The sequence below is a fragment of the Phyllostomus hastatus genome, unplaced genomic scaffold, assembly GCF_019186645.2.
Source record: "Phyllostomus hastatus isolate PE091 unplaced genomic scaffold, TTU_PhHast_1.1 phas_scaffold_78, whole genome shotgun sequence".
Classification (NCBI taxonomy): Eukaryota; Metazoa; Chordata; class Mammalia; order Chiroptera; family Phyllostomidae; genus Phyllostomus; species Phyllostomus hastatus.
This window is the reverse complement of record NW_025334041.1, coordinates 30,736,387-30,758,914: the sequence shown is the minus strand read 5'-3', so window position 1 is coordinate 30,758,914 and position 22,528 is coordinate 30,736,387. Positions and strand designations below refer to the sequence as shown.

The following is a 22,528-nucleotide window of genomic DNA, read 5'->3' as shown; positions in this document are numbered from 1 at the left end:
AGTCACAAGGATTTCCTCTTAGTTTTCTTCTTATGATGGGAGATAAGGATCAAGTCTCATTTTTCCTCCCATTGATATCCAGTTTCTCCAGAACCATTTGTTGGAAAGATTGTTCTTTCCCCATTAAATTACTGTATTATTTTGGTTGGGCTGCCACACACTGGGTGGCTTAAGCAACAGAAATTTATTTTCTCACAGTTCTGGAGGCTAGAAGTTCTAAGATCAAGGTGTCTGCATGGCCATGATCCCCTTGAAGGCTCTAGGAAAGAATTTCTCCTTGTTTCTTTTGGCTCTCTCTGGCCCCAGGCATTCTTTGACTGGAGGTTGAGTAAGTTTCCAGTGACTAGACGACTTCAATCAAACTGCCGGCACAGGCAAACAGATGCATGCACGGTACTGCTTATGGAAGCACAGTTTCGTATAGTGACAATTGGGAGTGGGGTGAGGAGAGATACCTACTAACAGAGGATTGGCTATGTAAATTATAGTACATTTATACAATGGCCCTCTATGTAAAGTCACAAACAATCCTCAAAGCACAATGTATTGAATGGGGTATACAGGCCATTGCCAAGGGTAAAATTATATTCACATATCTTGCATGTATCTCTGTAAAGCTAGGTGTTAAACCTTATCAAAATGTTAGCAGCGATTTTTATCTACATGGTGGAATTTCAAATAATAATTTTTCATTGTAGTTTTTGTGTTCTTTAAGTGCTTCATGGTGGGCATGTAATCATTTTACATTGACAGCTAAATATAAATTGGTCACTGGAAACTCATTCGCTCATTTGGTCAACACAAATTGAACTTTTACTCCACTTCAGGCACCTCTAACCTTGGTACAGCATGCAACTGTATTTCTTTCTTACGTGTTATATGCAGTCTTATCCCAGAACTGTTTGGAGCTGACCCCACCATTTACTTCTCTCCTGGAGATAAAAAGAAGACTTGATGAAATAAGATATAGTATGTATGGAATGTTCCAGAATGCCTGGCACTCGGAGGTTCACTGACTGTTAAGTGCCTCCCTTCTCATCTTGAGAGTGCCATTTTTCCTGCATCCAAAATTAAATAACTGTATCGCAATTAAATCCAACGAGGGTCTATTACCATCAATCATCACCATTGCAGCAGTGCCTCTTGACACTTCTGCCTATCAGATGCTCTTTGAGAACTGAGACCAGGGATAGGCACTCAGTGAATTTGAGTACACTGACTTTCCTTCGCAGCTTTCTGAACACACTGTCAGAACAGCTGTCATTTTCCAATGAGGAATCCTGGAGACCACAGGAGGGACAGCATTCAGAATGATGGGTCCCATTCTAAGTGCTGATGTCTCCACTTGGCTGATACAGTGCTGCTCAAAACTTTCCACAGGAGAGTTAATTGTATCAGAGGAGAATCTGGTTGTATAGTCCTATGCAATTATTAAAGTCATAAAATGTCTTTGAAGTTGGCTATATTATCTTAAAAATTTGAATTTTACATTCTATTCCACATTTTTTTAGTATTTTAAAAATAGCATCTTTCTTTAATAAGAAACATTTTTCTCCTTCAAGTAAAATTGATGCCTGAGGAAGGTACCTTGTTTATCTAGCTTTGTATCCCCGCTGTATACCCCAGCTTTCTGGGAACCCCAGTTTGAAAAGTATAGCCTCTGCTGTATTTCTTCTTACCTACACTTAAATAAGGACACAGTTCTCTGGATTAACTTTTTTAAAAAAAGATTTTCTGTATTTATTTTTAGAAAAAAGGGAAGGGAGGGAGAAAGAGAGGAAGAGAAGCATTGATTGGTTGCCTCTCCCACTGGCCAGCAACCCAGGCATTTGCCCTGGCTGGGAGTTGAACCTGTGACCTTTCAGTCTGCAGGAGGATGCCCAACTCACTGCGACATACCAGTAAAGGCTCTGACTTAGCTTTTCACTACTTTGAAGTTACAATGCAGAGCAGGGGCCCCAAGCTGCAGTGCTGATAGAGAGGAGGAGGCAGCTGTATTAAGACTTTTGCTGCAATTAATAGAAGTTAACTTGAGCTACATAAATAGAAAGAAAAAATAAAAGCCAAAGGCATACTTCATTATAAGGATATGGAGGGTTTCATAGCCTAGGGAGCAGGAACCAGAAGGGTTTGGATCTAATCTCTGCACATTTCCTTCTCTCCACAGACTGGCTCCCCAGGACCCTCTGTGCATGAGGAGAAATGTAGTCACATGAGATCTGAATTTACAGGTAGCAGTTCCAGACATGTAAGAGGTGGTCTCTTGGTGCCACATCCTGTGGAATGCTCTGGTTGCTCCACCTGCTAAGCCACTGTCCAGGACAGTGGCATTTGCAGAACAAATAGGGCCTCCTGGGACCCATCCATGGTGAGGAGTTCCTCCCTAGAAAATGAGGAAGGGTAAATTGGGCTGACATTGCAGAGGAGAAAATCAGCCGCAAATGCTATTAATGGGATGAGGTTCTATGAGGGCAGAGCAGAGATAACTGGAGATAACTGACTGGAGGATCTTTTTGTGCACTGCTTTGAAGAAAGTGGTCCAGTCAAATCTGGTTGCAGATGCCTATGTTTTGTAATTATGTGTAACTATGCTTGACCCCTTAATATATTACAAACTTTAAATTTCATAATAAAGATCAAATTCTTGACCTGGCAGAGTAGTTCAGTTGGTTAGTGTCCTTTTGATATGCCAATGCTGTGGGTTTGATCCCTGGTCAGGGAACATAAAAAATCAGCTAATGAATGCACAAATAAGTGGAACAACAAATTGATGTCTTTCATTTCACCTCTTTCTCTTAAAAAAATCAATAAAAAAGATCAAAATATTGACTTCCTGCATTATCCCTCCTGAATATTTCATGTAGTTTTAAAATTTTAGATGTAGCTTAGGGCCTATTAAAAATAATTGAGGTCTTAATGAGAAAATTCCCAGGGACTTCTGGTGGACTAATTAAAAAACACCTGATGTTGTACACAAAGAGGGGAAACATAAGTATCACATAGCAACGGTGGCCCCCACTTTTTGTTTGTTGTGTAGTATCTCAGGAACCGTTTGGTCTGTCACTCTGCATCTAGTATGCAAGCGGCTGAACAAAAATTGGCCAACATGAACAGAAATGATGTTCGTCTTACAATCCTTCAGTAGTTCCAAATTCGCTCATGTGGCATATTGAGCCTCTTGCGACATCACTTCCTGACTCCCTCATACCCTACCCCGACTTTGACTAATTGTTTCAAATGTGAAGTCACGGCCTATTGATAAGATTGTGAAATCAGTTTGGTGGGTTGCCACCAGTGTTTTCATTGTGGAGGATAATAAAACGGAAAAGAGGACGTGTGTGGGACACACAGATCATTTTGTGAAGTCCAAGTTTCTATGTACATGTGTGTCCATGCACCAGGTCATGCTGTTAGATGATGTTTTTTTTCTATAGGTCACGATCCAGATGTCTGAAAGCTACTGTTCCAGGTGTGGCCTCTGCAGTCTTTCTGCCCGCTCTTTCAGAACTGCTGCCTCTGCACACACAGCATATTATTCTTTGTGTGACTGGCAAACATTGACTTTGCTTGTGAGTCCACTCAAGCATCACTTCCGACGTGATCTCCTTGCTCATCTCCAGTTACCAAAAACTGGTTCCACAAACCTTTTTCACAAACTCAGTCTGTGAGCTTCCGAAAGGACTGCCCATGCCTTCCTCGTTTGCGGGTCTTCAGTGTTTAGTGCAGTCAACTCAGAAAAGCTTATTAAGTATCTGTTACTGAAGTTCTAAACTCAATGAGCTGCTATTTACTTTTCAAAAACATTTGAAGCTTAAACGTTTAAAACTTATTCTGCTAAAACTTATTTTATTATATGTTGCTTTAATCACAGCAAGTATATTCCTTTACTGTTATAGTAACAAGAAAAATAGCTAGGATAGTAATTCATCTCCAAGAAAGCAGTAAGTGCTGGTTTTATTATTTTTATTTGCTACCAATATTCTTACTGTAAGAGATACAAAAAGCATGACAAATATACAAACGATTATTTCTTTTTGTTTCGGTTTAGCTTGTGTATATGTGAAAACAATGAACTGGACAGTGACATTTTAACACCAATTCTTAAAAAAAAAAACAATAAATTTCGATTACCTGACAATAAATACCTAAATTTGCATTCTAGCACCCAGTAAGACATCCAGTTTCCAAAGGATTATGGATCTGTAACCCTCTGAATTTTCTGACATGTTACCTTGGCCGCTGCGGCGGTCACTGTTGGCAGTTCTGTCCTCTCTCCGAGTACATCTCAGAGTAAGGCGCATGCTAGAATGGCAACCTCTGACCTCAGAAACCCGGGGCCATAAAGCATCCTTTACTTGAGCTATTTTCAAAAACAGATTCCTAGTGGTGGGGCATTTAATATAAGTTTTGGTGGTCAGCGCCTTACACATTTCACACTACACAAACACCTACTTTTTAATTTTCTTTTTCAGGTGGGAAGAGTCTAGATTAACTGACCTGTATGTTCATCTACCTATAGGGGAGGAAGCGAGATCATTCAGCTCAGGGTGTCATGAAGGGGCTAACTCTACAGATAAGCTTTTTAATTTTTTTTTTTTTGCCTCAGGAGAGTTTTCCATGTGGAATGGAGGGATGGCGGCTAGAGTGAGACGTCCTCCCCATTCTGCGCTTGTCTACCCCTGAGGCCATTTTTCTCTGAAGGCTAAATGATCCGGATACGTGGGCAGATTCCCTGCCTTCAGAGAGCTGCGCTGCCCTCCCTCTTTGGGATAGCACAGGGTTTATGCACCTGTGAGGAAGGATACCCAGGTGAACCTGCCAGGCCAGTGTGGTAACTCTTCAGTCTTGTGTACAGAGAGAAGCAGAAGTCAAATATAACATCAAACCATCTGCCAACATTCTTGTAAGACTGTTTCAGGCAGTACATTTCCACACTGCTTCTTTGACCTGTTGAACCCAAAGCACCAAAACAGAACATCTGGAGCAATATGAGCAAACGGAATGCGAGTAATTCTGCACCTTTAAGGAACATGCACCCTTATAAGTCTGTACCCTGACATTAAAATAGCGGAATGAGTTTCAAGTATGAAGAAATTCAGTAAAAGTATAGCCTGTAAATGGACAGAAAACAGCAGCCTGAAATGTGGTTTGTATTCTTGCTTAGTTTTTCTCTTTGCACCACAACCGAAACTGAATGCTCCATAGAATGACTTGGTTTAAAAATCAAGATATATACAAAATGCTAAAGGGCATTTGTGATTGGTGTTGTTTGTGCCTAGCACCAGGAACCTTCTCTTGATGACCATGGCCAGCCCAAGGTCAAGTATGGATGGTAGCCAAGCCTGAGCACACTAGTGATGCCGAAAGGATCTCTCATCACGTCCCTGACGCCCAAAGGGTAGCAGAGGAGGATGGAGAGCACCACATGAACTGGCCCGGATGGGGGCAGGGAGCACCTCAGGGGGAGGGAGGCGGAGATGCTGGGGATGGGTGAGTACTGGTGATGCTGGGCTGAGCCACGTCTAGATTCGTATCTGATGTGCACACGCACAATCTCTGCATCTCCAGAACTGTGATTTCAAACACAGAAACCAACAAATCAGAAGTCCAAATTCAGATCCCCCCCCCCCCCCGCCGCCCCACCGCTTTTACAACATTTTCTATTATAAATCAAAAGAGAAAAGCTCACTGGGTGTGACATCCTTACTGAAACCTAGAAGAAAGTTTTAACTAGGCCCTACGGGAATGCAGAAACACTGCTACATTTTACACATCTCAGAAAGAATGATCCCAAAAGACCCTCTAGGTCTGACCTGCACTCTATGGGAACCGATACTGTGCTTTTCTTAACACATACTGCTCTTCTTGACCAAACACTTGCCATTTAACCTTCAGATCAAAACCTAAAATGCCAGAAATGCAACAAGCTTTTCAGGTTGTGGGGAAGTGCTGGTTGTTAAAATCCCACTGTTGACTATTGCACACTCAGTCCTTGTTTTTATTACCAGACTGGATTGCTTCTGTACAAAACCAAGTTGTGTGAAGCACGGAGACTTAAGAGTTCTCCCTCTAACACGTTCTGGAAGCCTCAAGGCACAAGATGACAGTTCTGCTTCTGCAGAAAACTCCCACTGCTCTCCTTTCAACAGCACCACCTGTTCCCACTGCTGCACACACCACCTACGCGGGCTCTCGGTCACGCGGGGGAAGCGTCTTCTCAAGGCCAGACAAGGGGCACTGCCCAGGCACCTACTGCCTCTGCCTGGCATCTATGCCGACGGGCACCTGGCAGAGCGCCTAAAGTAAGGCAGTATCTGATGCTTTTCTAGCTATAGTTTTTATTTTATTGTATTTCCTCACTATATTATATGCATATTTGACAAGACAACTACAAAGCCCTTTGCTTTAATTCCTTTATATAATGATAATTAAAACACCTAGACACAAAAATACTATATCTATAGACTGAAGTTCTACTATCATGTTAAAATGCATGTAGCTTATTTGGGGGTTTAGTCTAATTTTCATTTCCTTAACTCTGTCAAGACTGTGATAATGAACGTTAAACGGATATCCTAATGCAGTCTGCCTCAGATACACTTTCACAGGACTAGTGTGATACAGAAATAAATAATATAAATGAATAATAATAGAAATAATTTATGCAAATGTAGAAAAACTTGAAATAGATATTCCCCAACTTGTTAAGTGCCTAGGAGTAGCTGATGCTATTCACTCTACGTACTAATGTATTACTTGTTATAGCAAAATAAATGATTGCAAAGTAAGTGAGGAATTATAATAGTTATGTAAAAATTGTTGCAAACACAGGACCGAAATGAGAAGATATATAATGTACTGGGGGGGTGGTTCAAGAAATGTAATATTGCTGTTGTCTATTTTCATTATTCAGAGACTTTAAGGACACATGCAGAGTTGCTGGTGAGCACAGAACTATTGCTAAGTAATACGTATTATTGCATTTCATAAACCTTAAAATTAGAAACTTTCAAGTGAGGGTATAAAGGGTATCTTTAGGACTGTAACCTAAGTACATGAATGGATTTTGGCTAGAAACCACAGAGAGTTAGAAATTAAGTAACTGTGTGTCTCTATACCTGCTGATTAGTGCTACAGTCACAGTTCTTGGAGTAGTATGTAGTTATGTGCCCCTTTAAACAAACCTACATTTGACAATCCAAACTTCTAAAATAGAGAAGGGTTGATTATCTGCTTAGAGAAAAAATTCACACAGAAGTTCTTCTAAACAGGAAAATCCTCTACTACATGAGATAATTTGCTTATATACCTTTAATTACTTGACAAAGAAAAAAATTAGGAACAAAACAATTAGGAGCTTTTGCCAACTGAGGATGAAGCAGAAAATAAAATTTCAAAACACATCTTTTCCAGGCATATCTTTTGCCATCATATACGTAGCATGATAGAAAATAAAAAAATAAAAAAAATCTTTCCTGTAATTATACATATCTAAACAAAACAAAACAGAGCTTAGAGCTTGAGAGATGCCTGACAGCCTCATACAGAGCAGCATCTCTTAGTCACCTGAACTTTCGAATTGCGTTGTACTCATTTATGCACAGAAGACACCCGTTTGCATCTAGGGACACTTTACGTCCTCAGATTGCTGAACAGATGCCTCAGAGACAGCAGCAGGGCACGTGGACCTCGGAGAGTTTCCCGCCGGATCCAAACACATTTCAGCACTTACAGGTGAGCTGCGGTGGGTCCCAGCCAGCTCCGCCCCCTGCCACTCCACTGCCAAAGGGGCCGGTGACGGTGACGGTGCAGCCACCGGGGAGGTTTTCGGACTGAAGTTTTAACAGGAGAAAATGGAATTCAGGCTGGCCCAATTGATAACAACTCGTGGTTTGAGTTCAGCCTTAAACTGTAACCTACTTCCATGAAAATTTAAGCAGAGGGATGAGGCCGACGCCGTTTTTTGACAGCCCCTGCTGTGCCTGGTACTTTGTGACTCAGTATGAATTACTGAGACTGGCCTGCTGGTTCCTCTTTAGAAAAGTTAACCAGGCACTATTGAGTTTCCGTCACTCCTTAAGAATAAACTGCCTTCTGTTATGCTCTGCTAAGGAAACTCTGAAAATTACTGTAGTTTCCTTCCTTCTAAATTTTAGTGACACTACTGAGGAGAGTGACTTCTAAAACTAACTGAAATCTGGGGGTTAATGAGTCTCTCTCTGAGCAGACCTGTGAATGAAAACATGAGTATATGGGTATCTGTATCTACAATAAAGTTGCCAAGAACTTCACGAATGGAGAAATTAAAGACTTGTAAAAACTTTGTTTAGCCAAAATTTTAAAAAATTGTAATTTCTTGTGGAAGTACACTTGTGATGATACAAATACGTATTTCAGGGCTGTGTCAGCAGATAATTCTTTAAAAAGATAATTTCTTAAAGAGATAATTCTTTAGAAAAAAATTACTTTGCTATTTAATGACGGGTAGGTTACTTATTTTGCTCATCTGAATTTTAAATTGGGATTAAAAATGTAATTCATGCCAGAAGGCCCTCAGGGTCGGGAACGTAGGGATGTGAAAGCAGCAGACGAGGGTTTGGTTCTGGGGTGGGGGGAGGGGGCACTGGCGGAGTTGCACACTTCTAACAAAACTGAGTGAGGCCATTTTAGCGATAAGCCCGTCCATCTTTGAAACTTCTGCACCTAGAAAAGTGAGGTAATTAGGAACCTCAAAAATGTTTCTTAAATAAATGAATATCTAGGCTTTGTTTGCACACTTAAATGATAAAAATGAGTGTATTATCTATCTCTTAAGAACAATTACAGACAATCGTTCAGAACCTAGCTAACTAAAATATCTACGTTACAGAATAGTATGAAGACTATTAGCCTAAAAACACAAGAGCTAGGCAAGAGTTAAGTATGTGCAGAAAAATAAAGTCAGAATGAAGCGTTCAGAAATACCTCATCAGCCTAGCTCAGACCGCCCCCGCCACGACGGTGCCACCTTGTGGAACATACTGGGATAAAACAAGAACGCTCATCTCAGAACAGTGTGAATTTTAAAACAGGTCTTTGCACCTCTTTTTCCTACCATATTAACTTCCAATTGTTGTAACAGAGTTTAAGTTGATATGTGCAAAAAGTCTGTATTTATTTTCAGGTGGCTCTCGATTTCTTCCTGAAGGCCAGAGCACCAGTATAAAGGAAACAGACATGATGGTGGAAGTCCATTCACTTATCTGAATTAACTCCCTGGGACTGCGAAGAAATAGAAATCATTTTGAAAAGCCCATTTGTACTTCACTAAAAAAACTAATTGAGAAAAAAGATCTGAAATCAGAAGTCTCCTTATTTTGTTGTTTACAAAAGTCAGAAAAGAAAAAAAGGCCAAAAGAATATTTTTTTGATTTATTTCCTGAAAAAGTATATTAGAAATGCTTGAGATATAGGTATCTAACAAAACTAGGTTGAAAACTGCATCGAGAAGAAACTGCTTTCTCCTGCTTCTGAGGGAAACACCATTACCAGTGATCTGAGGACCTGACAGGTCTTGACGGGTTTCGGGGAGCCCCAGGAAGCTCTCCCTGTGGGGAAGTAATGTGTGGCTACCCTCCTAACCATGTATGTGAATGCACTGAATGCCTGTGCTCATGACCAATGGTTTGGGTTTCAAATTTTGCAAAAATACTGGTGGCAAAGGAAACACACACTTTTATAAAATTTACTTTTCCAAAAAAGGGAACAATTCTTAAACTTGCATAACCTTCACATGGCTGCTTCTGTCTGTGGAATGAGAAAGGAATACAGATGGTTCAGTTTGCTCAGCTCAAACTCTGGAATGGTAATTGCGTGTAATGGCTTCTCTGTCAGATTTACTTTTGAATGTATCAAGTTCTTAGCTGCCAGATGACTTCAATATAAATTCTTACAATGTATCTGTTAGTAAAAGATATAGCCTTCAAAATATATTTAACCTTGAATTATCCGTCTTTGAATACCTTCATTTTCTCTAGAATTTCCTTGATCTATTGCCTGCTTTTTTATGGTTTTCAAAGATTTAGAAATCATGTAGCATCTTCCTATTCATCAAATACATTATTTTTATGCATCACAATGTAAAGTTTGCATTCTTTTGAATCCTATCACTATTTAAGAATTTATAATATGTCAATATTTTCTTTCTGAAGTAAACCTTCCAATCTCTACACTAACACAATGAAGTAATTACAGGGGCTTGTTAACTTTTAACATTGTGCTTCCTTAGACCCAAGTATGCAACAAAAGCCTGCTTTTGGAAGATGTGGGACACTCTCCTGTGCTTATCATAAAAATAGTCAAGCTGTCACTTAAAAGAAATTCTTTGGAGAGAAGAATTTTAATGTTTGTGATATTGGGAAGCTTATATGATTTAATTTCCAGAATGGAAGCCATTGCTGACTTTTACAGGCACTACTTTTAGGAGAAGCAGTTACAGTTACAGTTAGTTAAAAGCTCAACTTAAATACATAATTTAAGATTTAAAATGTTTGGTACAATTTAAGTTTTTTTTTCTCATCATTATGGACAGTACCACACCCAGGAGTCAAACTATAATCACTCTATTATAAGGAGCAAGTTTTCTCTAAGATATTAACATCCTGTACATTCTGAAATTTTCATTTTTACTTTAAAAGGCCAAGGTTCTATTCTTAGGTGAATGTTTTGAACTATTTTTAGTAAGTCACCTGGGGCTGAATGAAAAGTCTGTCATTCACAGAGTGTTTCCTGAGATAAAAGTCCGGAGTACAGGGGGCTGAATGGCTCAGAGCTTTCTTCCAAAACAGGTTCTTTGCTCTCTGAGTTCCCATCCACTTCAAAAGAGAGATGAAGTGGGTAGCTCCAACCCACTGGATTCTTATAAGCTCTTAGAAATTGTGTTTCTAAGGTTCTAAGGTTAGGTCTTTATTACCCTCTGCCACACAATTTCTACAATGCCTAAACAGGCAGGTTTCTCCTTTATTCTTTTTAGACGTAGGTTTTTACAGCTTCACTTTGCACAACAGTTCCCACAATGCCAGGGCTGCCAGGGAGGAATATCACAGTGGAACTATCATGCCCATTCTTGGACCTGTCCTACAGAGAAATCCAAATGTGTTTTCAAATCTGTCACCATATTTTTACTGCTATAAGCTACTTCAGTATAATTCTGGAGCAGTCTCACCTTTTCAGCTAACCACCTACCTAGCTTTTTGGCAAAGATGTTTGAAAACATATGTCACAGAAGAATAAGCTGTGTCTAGTAACTTTGTATTCTATGGTATGCTTCAGAGTCCTAAGAGCAAGTGTGCTTCTGTGGGATCTGGATTTCAGAAGCATTGAGCCTCATATAAATGACATAAAACAAGAAACTAATCACTTAAATGTCACAAGTCACAACCATGAAGAGCTGGGGACAGACTCTTAACAAGTTCAGAGAGGCTGAGATGCCCTCTCATTCTGCCTCCCAGGGGACAATTAGCCAAGTATCTAAAAGCACAAAATGTTTGTGCTTTAAGTTTTCCTTTTAAACACTACTAAAAAAATGCACCCAAAGCATATGCTAGACATAAAAGTTGAGCTCTTATGTTTAAAATTCTAAAGAATGCTGAAAAAAAAATTCCAGTTTAGAGACAGCTGCATTTTTCTCAAACAAACTTAAAACTTTTGCAAAAGCAAAAACTGTAGTTAGGTTCACGCTAACCATGGATACTAATCAAAAAGCTCATGATGAATCAGTGCGGTGAGTCTTAAAATTCAGTTTCTAGAAGTATGCAGAAAGGTCTTTATATTTTGCCCCCAATCGTAGGAAAGGCAGAACTCATGTTTCCAGGGCAGACTTTGAATACACCTTGCCCTACATGCTCTGGATTCACTATATCTCAAGCATTTACAGTGATGACAAAACATGATGGTGTCATAATAAAGAAGTATAAAACATTCTTATGGCCCGTCTTCTCATCTGTATCTTGCTTTACACAAATTTTCCTGCTCTTCAAGTTACTGAATCAGAGCAATGTTAAACAATGTATGTATTAAAAATGAATGGTTCCTGACCCAAGAAGCTCTCATGGAGAAAATTCTCCTAATTTTTCTCCTGTTCAAGATAGTCATATACAATATTAAGCTTTGAAGAATTCAGTAAGGCTTGACTAGGCATAAACATCAGCTGGAACATTTTCTTCTGAGCGAAGCAACGTCCATTCTTGAAAACCCTGACCCTAACTGTTGCATGACTAACTGTGGCATGAACTCAAAATGTGAGTCATAAGGCAAAGCCAGTAAAATTCCCTAAACATACTTGATCTCTGTGTCTTGTGGTTCTTAGAGCCAAAATAGCACTAATCACACATCAGGAAGGCAGAGATGGTATGGAATACAAAGCACTATAGAGAAAATGGCAAGAGAAGAAGTAAAGCTGTTCACAACGCCCGAGTCAGGCTGGCTCTGCGGAGAGCAGGAGTGCGCGTGAGGCACCCCAAGGAGCATAGCCTGGGGGAGGGGGAAAGATCATCCTGTAGAGTAGTTACTTATTTCTAAAAAACAGTTAAAGATATCCCCTTAGACACTACATTGACAATATATTCAGTGAAAACGTAAAACACAGTTAACAGTTTAAAGCAACCTATCTGCTGGTGATACAGAAGAACCAGTCTTCTATGCTCATTGCCTAGGTAACGACACTGAACGCCAGGTAGGAAGACGGCTTTAGAGCGGAACATAGGAGATCATGTAAGGATCATGGAATTGCAGCCTTAACCCATAATCTGAATCTATTTACGAAACGTTCATTGAAAGAGAGAGAGAGAATGCAAACAGCTTAAGTAATCTGTTACTAGCTATGTACTGGCAGCACTATATATCGGAGGCACTGGGGACGGACAAGACGGATGCTTTGAAGACAGGCAGTGCATTGTGGAAGAAGTACAGTGTAATAGGTGGGGAAAACTTAAACGGCATTCCTGCCTCTAGTCAGAGAACTACTCTCCAAACCAAACCAGGAAACAGTTTCTGACAAATTGCTAAAATCAAAAACAAAACAGAACAACAGAAACAACACAAAGGAAATAAATTTAAAAACCAAGAAATAAATGCTTTCTCTATTTTTTTGGACAATTTTATCTACTTGAGGTATACTCCCTAAATCTATATGGCTAGGTAAGAAAGAGCTTATTGGGTATTTTTTCTTCAAAAGGAACAATAAAGTGTAATATACAGGTTAAAATTTACTTAGAATGAATAAATTCCGCTTTTTGAAGAGTAAATAGGATGTGTGCTTTAAAAAATAGGTCTCTTAAAAGATTCTAGAATTTTTTTCTCTTTGCTGTGTGTATAAAACTTCATCTAGACAGTGTAACTTTTACTACTAACAAATTTACTACTTTTGGCTGGAAGAAGAATTCTGAGGACATAGGCTCAACTTTCTAATTTGAGAAGCCCATTCTGGCGAATCAGCTTCAGTCAACAGATGCCTGTTATTTATGGGTCTCTTTGAGTCTCTTAAATTCAATTATTCTTGCTGTTTACAGAAAGTAACACTTTTAAGAGATCAAGAATCACACACATACTCACTCACACACGCTCACTCAAAAGTACCAAATCAGGCTCCGGCAGCTGCAGAGAGATTACATCATAACTCAGCTGTGCCTGGATTGCTCACTTTACATTGGCAGCATTCAAGATTAGAAAAATGAAATGGCAGCACAATTGGTCAGCAGCTTCTCTTCTGGAATTTTTCCAGGTTTTTGAAACAAACAAACAGACAGACAAACAAATGAATGAACATAAAGCTGCAATCATTCTTGCATTGATTTAAAATGGTAAACAGTTGGTTTCCGTGGAGAAGCAGAGCCTTCCAGGAGACAGCAGCCGACAGGTCTCCAGCCAGTGATCTTCAACAGCTCTGCGCGGCGTATGCAGCAGGACCCATCAGCCACCAACGCTGTTCTCCAGGTCAACAGCTCAAGGCAGTGGCTGGGAGCTCAGGCTGTATTCATCTCCGAGCTGTTCTGGCTGGACGGCAGGTGGGAATCCAGGTTCTCCTTGCGCCTCTCTAGGTCGTGGAAGTATGGGTGAGACAAGGCACCGTAGGCAGATATTCTTTTGGCTGGATTAAATGTCAAGCACTTCTGTGATAAAGAAAAACAAAATGAAACTGATTGACATAACACATGTCCATTTAAAAAATGTGCTCACATAGTTATGCAGTACATTTTCACTGCCATGAATTCGATGTAGCTATAATGAGAAAGAATATATACTTCTGTCATAAGACAGTACTAGTCTTATGTATGTCCTTAGCGTAGAAACTGCCTCTCAGGAAAAGGCGACCCCTTCTGGGTTGCTTGTGGACTCATAGTATCCAGGATTTCTCTGCAGCCCACTTCAGGTCCTTTAAAAGATATTATTATTATTACTGTAGTATGCATGTAACTCTATTTAAATAGTGATTTTTCTAACGCGAGCAAACTTAGTGCTGTAGTCAGAGACTTCACCCTCTTGTTGAACTCTTCTCTAAGGTTTGTCAATGAGCGAATGGCAGGCTGGTGTTCAGGTATAAAGGGTAATGACTGAACTGCTCTTCAGAGCAAAACAGCAAACAATTTTTGACAAATTCCTCCAATCAAAACCAAACAAGATAGCAACAAAAAACAAATACATTTCAAGCTAGGAAATAAAGACTTTCTCTATTAAGAAGGGGCAAGTAAGGGCTACAACCTAGATCCTACTAGAGATCCTGATCTACTAGCAAGCCATGCACCCTGCCCCAGGGCTGCATCACCACAGGGCGGATGCCTTCCTTCCAATTCCCATCAAGGTGCCCTACAGGCTAGCAGCATCCCTATAGGAAATCCAATAGATTCAATTCAAGTCACTCAACTCTATTCCAAGCTGTCAATTCAAGTGCAAGTGAAGGTGAAAGGAGCAAAAGGTGAACCTGTGGAGCAGCAATCTACATTCCCAAACTGTCTGTTCATAATCAATTAGTCAGAAAGTTTCCTTGATCTCGGGCTCCATTTCTAATCCAACCCCAGGTGATCTTGTTCCTCCAAATCCCCCTCCTCTCCTTCCACCAACACCTCCAGAATGCCTAGTGGGTGGCAAGCATTAATTAACCATGAGTAAGACTCATCCACTGCCCTGGGAGTTGACTCGTAGCAGAGACGTTATACCAGCTTTTCCTTCCTTGTGATGTGGGGTCCACTGAAGAGAGCCGGGCAGCTGACACGTCTATGAATTTGTCTTTTATGTAACCTAAGGACTTAACATTAGCATGGCTATGCAGACCACTCCCATTTAGTCTATACGTTTCTGCTCTTAGGGAGTTCTGCTGAATGCTACTGACCTAGAAAAAAACATGTCCAATTGAAAAATTCCACATATAATTTCAGAATTTTTGGGTCCTCTGAAATCTTACTTATCCTGAGCTCCCTACCAATCCGTGGATGCTGGCTAGCCTCCTCACAGCGCCTTCTGACATCAGAGAGTAAAAGGACGAGCAGAGGAAGGAACTCGTTCGTTGAATGGTTCTACTGTTTCTAAGAGCAATAAACATCTTCAGAAAAGCTCTACAAGAAAGGGTGGAATTCCCAAAGGACAGGAAAGCCAGGGCAAAATTCTTGGGTTTGAGTTCTCTTTCCAGACTCTAAGAAGGAGAATATTAGGTAGCAGCATTGGAAAAGGAAGCAGCCAATTTAACCTCCAGAACATAGGAAAGAAAAAAACATGTGGGAACATGTTCAAGGTACAGAGACATTTCCCTAGAGGATTATTTGGGAGAAAGCCCTGTCCCCACAACTATACTGATGGCTTCAAGTTGGACAGAAGGTAGAGAGAAGAAGAAATCCTTAGCCAAATGTGGGGTGTGTGAGAATCTCAAGTTCAAAGTCATATATTATGTCCTATAGGAATATGGTTTGAAAAAGTGGGTAAGTTCTATTATTGCCCTACCCCAACAGAGCATCTGGCTGGCTTGAGAATTAAAAAATCTTGTGTAATAATACTGTTTCTGCTAGGAAATTTACTTCCCCAAATTATGGACGTATAAAATGAGCTTTTAGAACTACAACTTACTCAAGACTTGAATACTACAGTGGATCTGAACAGTTTTCAGCATGTGTTCCCTTTCCACCCTTCCTTCCGCTGACGGCAGTACCCCTTCCTGTACTAAAGTTGGCCTTGGCCATTTAACTTGCTTTGGCCTGTGGAATGTAGACAGAAGTAGCAGGGAAGCTCTTCCAAGCCTGGGCCTTCGGGGGCATCATGTGTTTCTGCTTGCCCTTCTGGGAGTATCCTCCTTCTACCATGAAAAAAAAAAACATGCTCCATGGAGTGAAGCCTCTCCGGCCTGGGCCCCAGAATACGACACACGGAAAAGACCTTGTACTTGACCCGGGGGCTGGAGAACTGTCTCTGCCCATCTGGAGACCCATGCGCAAGAAAAAAATGCTTATTGTTTTATGCTAGTGAGAGATGGTTTTTTGTTGTTGTTGTTGTTATTTGTTATGCAGCAAAAACAGACTAAATACAAAGACCAAAAAGAAAAATGTACCTCAGGCTCTGAAAGCAGTTAGATAGCAGAAACTCTGTAAATTTTTCTTCAGCAAGAGCATCAAATTTGGAATAAGTATTCAGTCTCCCAAATTAATCATGACTAAGGGGACAGAACTCATAAAAATGTGTAGGTTTTAGTTGTTAAAAATAATTCTTCCCCTGAACTGTCTTATTGCTGTACATTACTTATAGAGTATGTACATAAGAGCACTTGTAAATGTGGGTGTATATATATCCATACATATGTGAAGGAGGTATTATATAAAGTCACCCCCTTTTTTCAGATAAAAACAAAGAGTAACTCTTCATGTGCAAAATTTTCAAATGTGAATTGTTTCTTAAATAACACAGACTTTCTGAAAGAGTGTTCACTCTTCTTCCTCAGTAAATTAATTTTCAGTGGAGGCAACAGGTACCGTTGGGGGCTCAGCTGCCTGTCTTGGACCACATGGCCCATCTTCTTGTGCTTCCCACTTCTAGCTTGCATCCCTCCGGCTGCTTCAGAGGGTCCTGAGCTGTGAGGTTTGGGGCTGTCCTCTTTGAATGCCTGTGGATATTTTGTTTTATGTTTATATATCCCCTAGTCTTGATGTCCCTGGCTCTGCTTCTTATTCAACTTGATTCTTCCTCTTCTCTTTGGTATGTTTCTTTGTTCCTTTTTCTTTAATTGTCTCCTTCTACTTTTCCAGTCTAGCACTAGTGTACTGTCTGATTTGAAAGCCACTGCTGCTAGGGCAGCCACCCTAAATGAGCATGTGACATTGTTTGTCATCTTTACATTTTAAGTACTTCTTGGTGATTCCTGCTGATGTGGGAACTAGGAGCTATTTTGGGTGTTGTTGGATAATCTGGTAGCTGAAGGAGTTAAATACTTCATCACTAAAGTCCATCTGTGTGACTGTCTGTCCAGAATCCTTCTCTAAGAGGAACATTTCATTCAAAGTTCCTGCTGAAAAGGAAGTCTATGGTGGCTATAATGAATTACACATGATTCCTCCTCCTTCCCAGCACAACTGCCTGGACCTGTAGCTTGGCAAAACAGTAAGATGTGTCAGCTGGATTCTTCCTTTTAGGAATCTGATATAGGAAATACTGATGCTGCAAATGTTAGCAGTGGGGGTTACAGCTGAAAGAATCCATGAGTTAGTTGAAGTTCTGACAGTAAGGGACTAGTTAGAGTTAAGGGGGACTAGTTAGAGTTAAGGGGTACAACCGAAAAGAAGCAATGAAGAGAAGAAAAGGCATTCAGGACAGAGTTGCTAAGAACAGGTATGGGCCAGATACTGAGCATTTATTTATACTCTGAATAGCTTTCCATTTCCAGGCCACATGAAACTCTCTTTTCTTTTTTAATTTAAATTTTTATTTATTGATTTTGAGAGAGAGAGAGAGAGAGAGAGAGAGAGAGAGAGGGAGAAACATCGATTTAGTTGTCCATCTATTTATGCACTCATATCAGGATGGTGCTCTAACCAATTAAGCTCCCGGGCCAGGGCTCAAACTCCCTTTTCTTAAGTTAATGCAAATACATGTCTGTTACTTGAAACCAAGAAAAAATTTTTCCTAAATAGTGGGTGAGTCAGCAAGTGTGTATATATTGTGAGCCTTTGTCTAGGTGAATATTCTCACTTCTATTTAATTTATTTCAAAGGATGTAGGCCTTAGTGAGTATCTTAGAAATAAACAATGGGGAGGAAATATAGCTGTCCTTATCCATAACTTAGCAGTGGAGGGAATTGTTGCCTAAGCACCAGAAAATGAGCCACCATCAGTTGAAGATGGAGTTAAGCTTCCCTGGCCCTGACCAGTGTGGCTTAGTTGGTTGGGCTTTGTTCCGCAAAGCAAAAGGTGGCTGGTTCGATTCCCAGTCAGGGCACATGCCTCGGTTGCATGTTCAGTCCCGGTGCAGATGCTTGGGAGAGGCAACCAATCAATGTTTCTCTCTTGCATTGAGATTTCTCTACCTCCCTTCCCCTTTCTCTGAAAATAAATAAATAAAAATCTTTATAAGTTTCACTGGGAAAATCTATGGCTCTGCAAACATGCCAATCACTGGCTGTGATCACACAGAGCTGAAGCGTAACATTTCTACTAAGACCTACTATTACAGACACTTAAGTCTATGTCTGAAATTCAGAATACACTGATGGAATGGGAGCACGGCTCCTCCTGGTCTAGGAGCAGATAGGGAAGGTTGTTTCAGTGGGAAAGGATCTACTCGTTACTCACTGGGTCCCAGACGCCGAGAGTGGTGCAGTAGGTACACTCCCCGACCTTTTGTTCTGGCCACTGAGTACAGGGAATTATGTAAAAGGCCAAGTATTACGATTTGAGTCTCAAACGAGACCCTGAAGTCCTCCTTTTCAGTGAGGTATTTCATATGTGCATGACACATTCAGTACTTATTAGAAGCACATGTCTACGTGAAAGGAGAGGCCTTTGAAAGCTACATTCAAATGAACGTTCTAAATTAAAGAATTGAAAAGTGTGCATGTCAGACTCTTCTTTCTATAGGAACGGAAGACATTCCAGAATCAGAAACCCCAGCTGCTACAGGTGTGGAAATGACAGTTGCAGAGAGATCGTGGCCCGTGCCTTGTGAGGTGGTGGCACGTGATGCAGTCCCCACCACCCAGCGTGGACATGGCAAGTATTTCATTAGCACAGTGCAGATCAGCTCTGCATCGCCTGAACTTACCAGAAGCAGGTCTTTGCCTTGTTCATCAATATCTGTTACAAAATTCTCAATAGGCTGAGGAGATTTTGAGTGAAAAGCCTGCCTGGGAAGGGCCACATCCCTAGGCCAGTCTTCTTCTCCTGGGAGTCCAATTACGCTGCAAAGAACCACAGGTGAACATAAGCATTAGCTGCTGTGCAGACACTACTTTCCCGCCAAATTCGAGATCTAAGGAGATGACACCCCCTTAGAGGGGTGAGGTCTCCTAAGGGTGCCTGCTCCCCCTTGGCAGGTGAGGTGTAAGGGGCAGGCATGGGGGACACAGAGGCCCAGGAGCCCCTCATGTGTATGACGGGCAGGATTCTCATTTCTGTCTGGCCGCAATACAAGTGATCACGGGGGAGAGGGTGATCTCACAGGAGAATGGCACTGTGCACTGGGGAGAGACAAGAGATGACTCTGGGAGCAGGCAGTAAATGAAAGAGATAATGAAGAAATGAAAAATGCTTTATTATCAATAAGCCCTGAAATACCAACAGAGCAGGACCTGCATGTTTAGAGTAGGCCTGCATGGACACATCACATTTGCCTTCATGCTTGTGAGTGCTTTTGTGTTCTGACCAGACGCTTCAGTACTGACATGCTTTCCTGGTGCTCCTCTAACACGATTTCTTAAGACATAAATTTGGTTGTATTCTTGGTTAAAGAATAATTCCCCAGACAGTAATTATATCCATTAGAATCAGACAAAAAAATAAACAAAAAAACTAAAAGGTATATTAGACATGTGTTATGCAAACACTATTTTATAATTTAACATCAAATTTAATTTATAGTTTTTTTTAATTTTTATTTTAATTGTTGCAGTACAACTTTCTATCAAATTTATAGGTTTTTATTATAGAACTATTTTAGGGTATTCCAAAGTGAGCAAATAAATAAAAATTATTCTGGGATCAGAAATGTGCACAGACCATTAAATAATATACACACAGCACAGGCTTTGGAAATAGGCAGATCTGGATTCAAATTCTGCACCTGCCACTTACAGGTAGGTAAGGACAAATTACTTAACTTCTTTGAGCTTCACTGTCTTTTTTATACAACAATGGTGGTAAGTTACAGTTGTGATGATGATCAGCGATAATTTACATAAATGCACAGCAAGTGCCTGACACACAGGACTTAATATCAATACATTGCCCATTATTATTATCATACGAGGAAAATAATGTTATTAATCTAAAATGTGTAGGCAATGCATAGCTACCACACTAAAATAAACTGCTTGAGTTCTATTAATGGGTAACTTAAGGTTCTTCAGAAATATTAATAGGTCAGTGGCCTTACACAGCATAATATACACTATGTAGATGTTATTTGTAGCTTAGGTGCAGGTGGTAGTAGGTTTGAAAAAAAGGCAATCAGGGGATGCAAGAAATTAGGTCTCACACAGACTGATTACTTCTGAACTAAAATTACAGTTTAGTGAACAGAGTCTATGGCTATTCAAATATTGACCAAATGATGTAAAGTAAGGTAGAAATTAGGGTCTTCTTGGCCTGCACTTGCTGGGACTGGGGCACTGAAGAGGTGTTCTCCTGAAGGGGCTTCCAGGTTTCAGGAAGATGTGGTGGTAAACGTAACAGAATCTCTACAGGGCTTTGTTCTCCTTCTCTTGCCTGAACAGAGCCCAGGTTCTAGCCCTGGCCTGGGAAGAGCCGACACCGCGGCATTGCTGCACCCATCTCTGGGTGTCGGGAAAGACAACCCTCCCTCTGTGGAGCATGCTGGGAGAGCCATGCCATTGAGGCAGATGAAAAGGGCAATATGCAAATTGGTTAAATAGCAAGATCTAGAATAAGAGTAAAAAGAAGAAAAAACCTCATCATGAATTATGAAAGGAAATAAATCTGTGTGTGTTTGGATAGAATGAGACTGGCAGAGGAAGAAAAGAAGAATGCTTATTAAAGAACTTTTAACATTTTTCTTCCATTCCTTTTTTAGTTTTTTTAGCCATTTTCACTATCAATGTATTTGCATATCACCACCAGGTACCTAGAAATTGGTCATGACGACTCTTGGTAATAATTTAAAATCTTTCTATTTGCAGTTTCAATATACTTATATTGAGTTAAATCTGACAACATGGGCAGCTGAATGCCAAAATCCCTGGAAAAAACACTGTCGCTATATCAACAGGTATGTGTGGTATATAATCTTATACATGTTTCTATTAATATAATATAATATAATATAATATAATATAATATAATATAATTTCTATTTTATGCTATTCTGTTATTATATAAATAACTTTTGTGTCTATAAATCTGCCACCTCCCTTGGTCCCCATAACAACCTCCTGCAACACGTAAGTCAGGCCTTACAATCTCTGTTTCAGAGATGGGGAAACTGAGTTAGGGAATGAAATGAACTGCTACAGTCACACACAGCGAGTTCAGCCACAGAGCCTGGAGTGCACCCAGTTCTGCTCACTCCAAATCCAATATTTTATTTCTATTTAACTATGACTCTGCTCCTAAATATGCTCTAAAATGCCACAGGCTAACAGCATTCAGTTTCACTTTCAAAGTCCTTTCTGTTCTTTGAAAGTATAAATCTTCCTAAACACAAACATTTTTTCTTTCCCTTAAGAGAATGTGCATATAACTTTCTTTAAAAAATCACCTTAATGCAGTATGGACTTTTACGGCCCATATGTGAATGTGGTGAAATTCTGATAGGTCCATTAAAAAGTGCTTGCATCAAATTTCAGTATTTGGACAGCTGAATATAAGCCTTAAACGCTGACATTTGTACTGGAAAGAATGACAGAGCACAAAACCTATAAATGGCCGTGATGGTGGGCACAGAAACCATTTTTCAAGTTCCTCTGAAGTGACACTAGGGTGCAGCATTGTCCGTTTTCTCTACACCACAGTAATAACTGCACTCTGGAAGCAGAACATCATTTCAATGAAACAATGCCAGAAACCAAGAAGTAAAATCAAAAGGCACAAAACATGTAGAACTTTGTGGCTTCTTTCTTTTGGCAACCTAGGATCGCAGGCCTTTGCCAAAAGTGGACCCGGCTTTCCCTTGGAAGCATGTTCGTCCAAGGTTCCTTCTGGCCTACCTATCTCACTGGCTTCGTATACTCAGGGGCACCAACAATGTTAACAAGATTGCAAACACCGGTGCTGGAGTTGGACCAGATGCCCAGGTGGTGTCAGTGAGGAAAAGCAGGCGAAGGACTTCAATGCCTGGCAAGCAGAG

At 40.3% G+C, this 22,528-nt stretch overlaps 1 protein-coding gene across 4 annotated transcripts in view; it reads right to left on the bottom strand.

Annotated features, from left to right (window-relative positions):
- Window positions 1–3,946: 3,946 nt before the first annotated feature.
- Window positions 3,947–22,528, bottom strand: part of CDK6 (cyclin dependent kinase 6) — a 228,325-nt gene continuing 209,743 nt past the window's right edge. For all 4 annotated transcript variants that reach the window (XM_045827037.1, XM_045827038.1, XM_045827036.1 and 1 more), the window contains exons 7-8: window positions 19,271–19,406; window positions 3,947–14,147 (exon numbers count right to left, since the gene is read on the bottom strand). In XM_045827037.1, coding sequence (XP_045682993.1) covers window positions 14,001–14,147; window positions 19,271–19,406 — 283 coding nt within the window. In that variant the 3' untranslated portion in view covers window positions 3,947–14,000. The remainder of the gene's footprint in view (window positions 14,148–19,270; window positions 19,407–22,528) is intronic.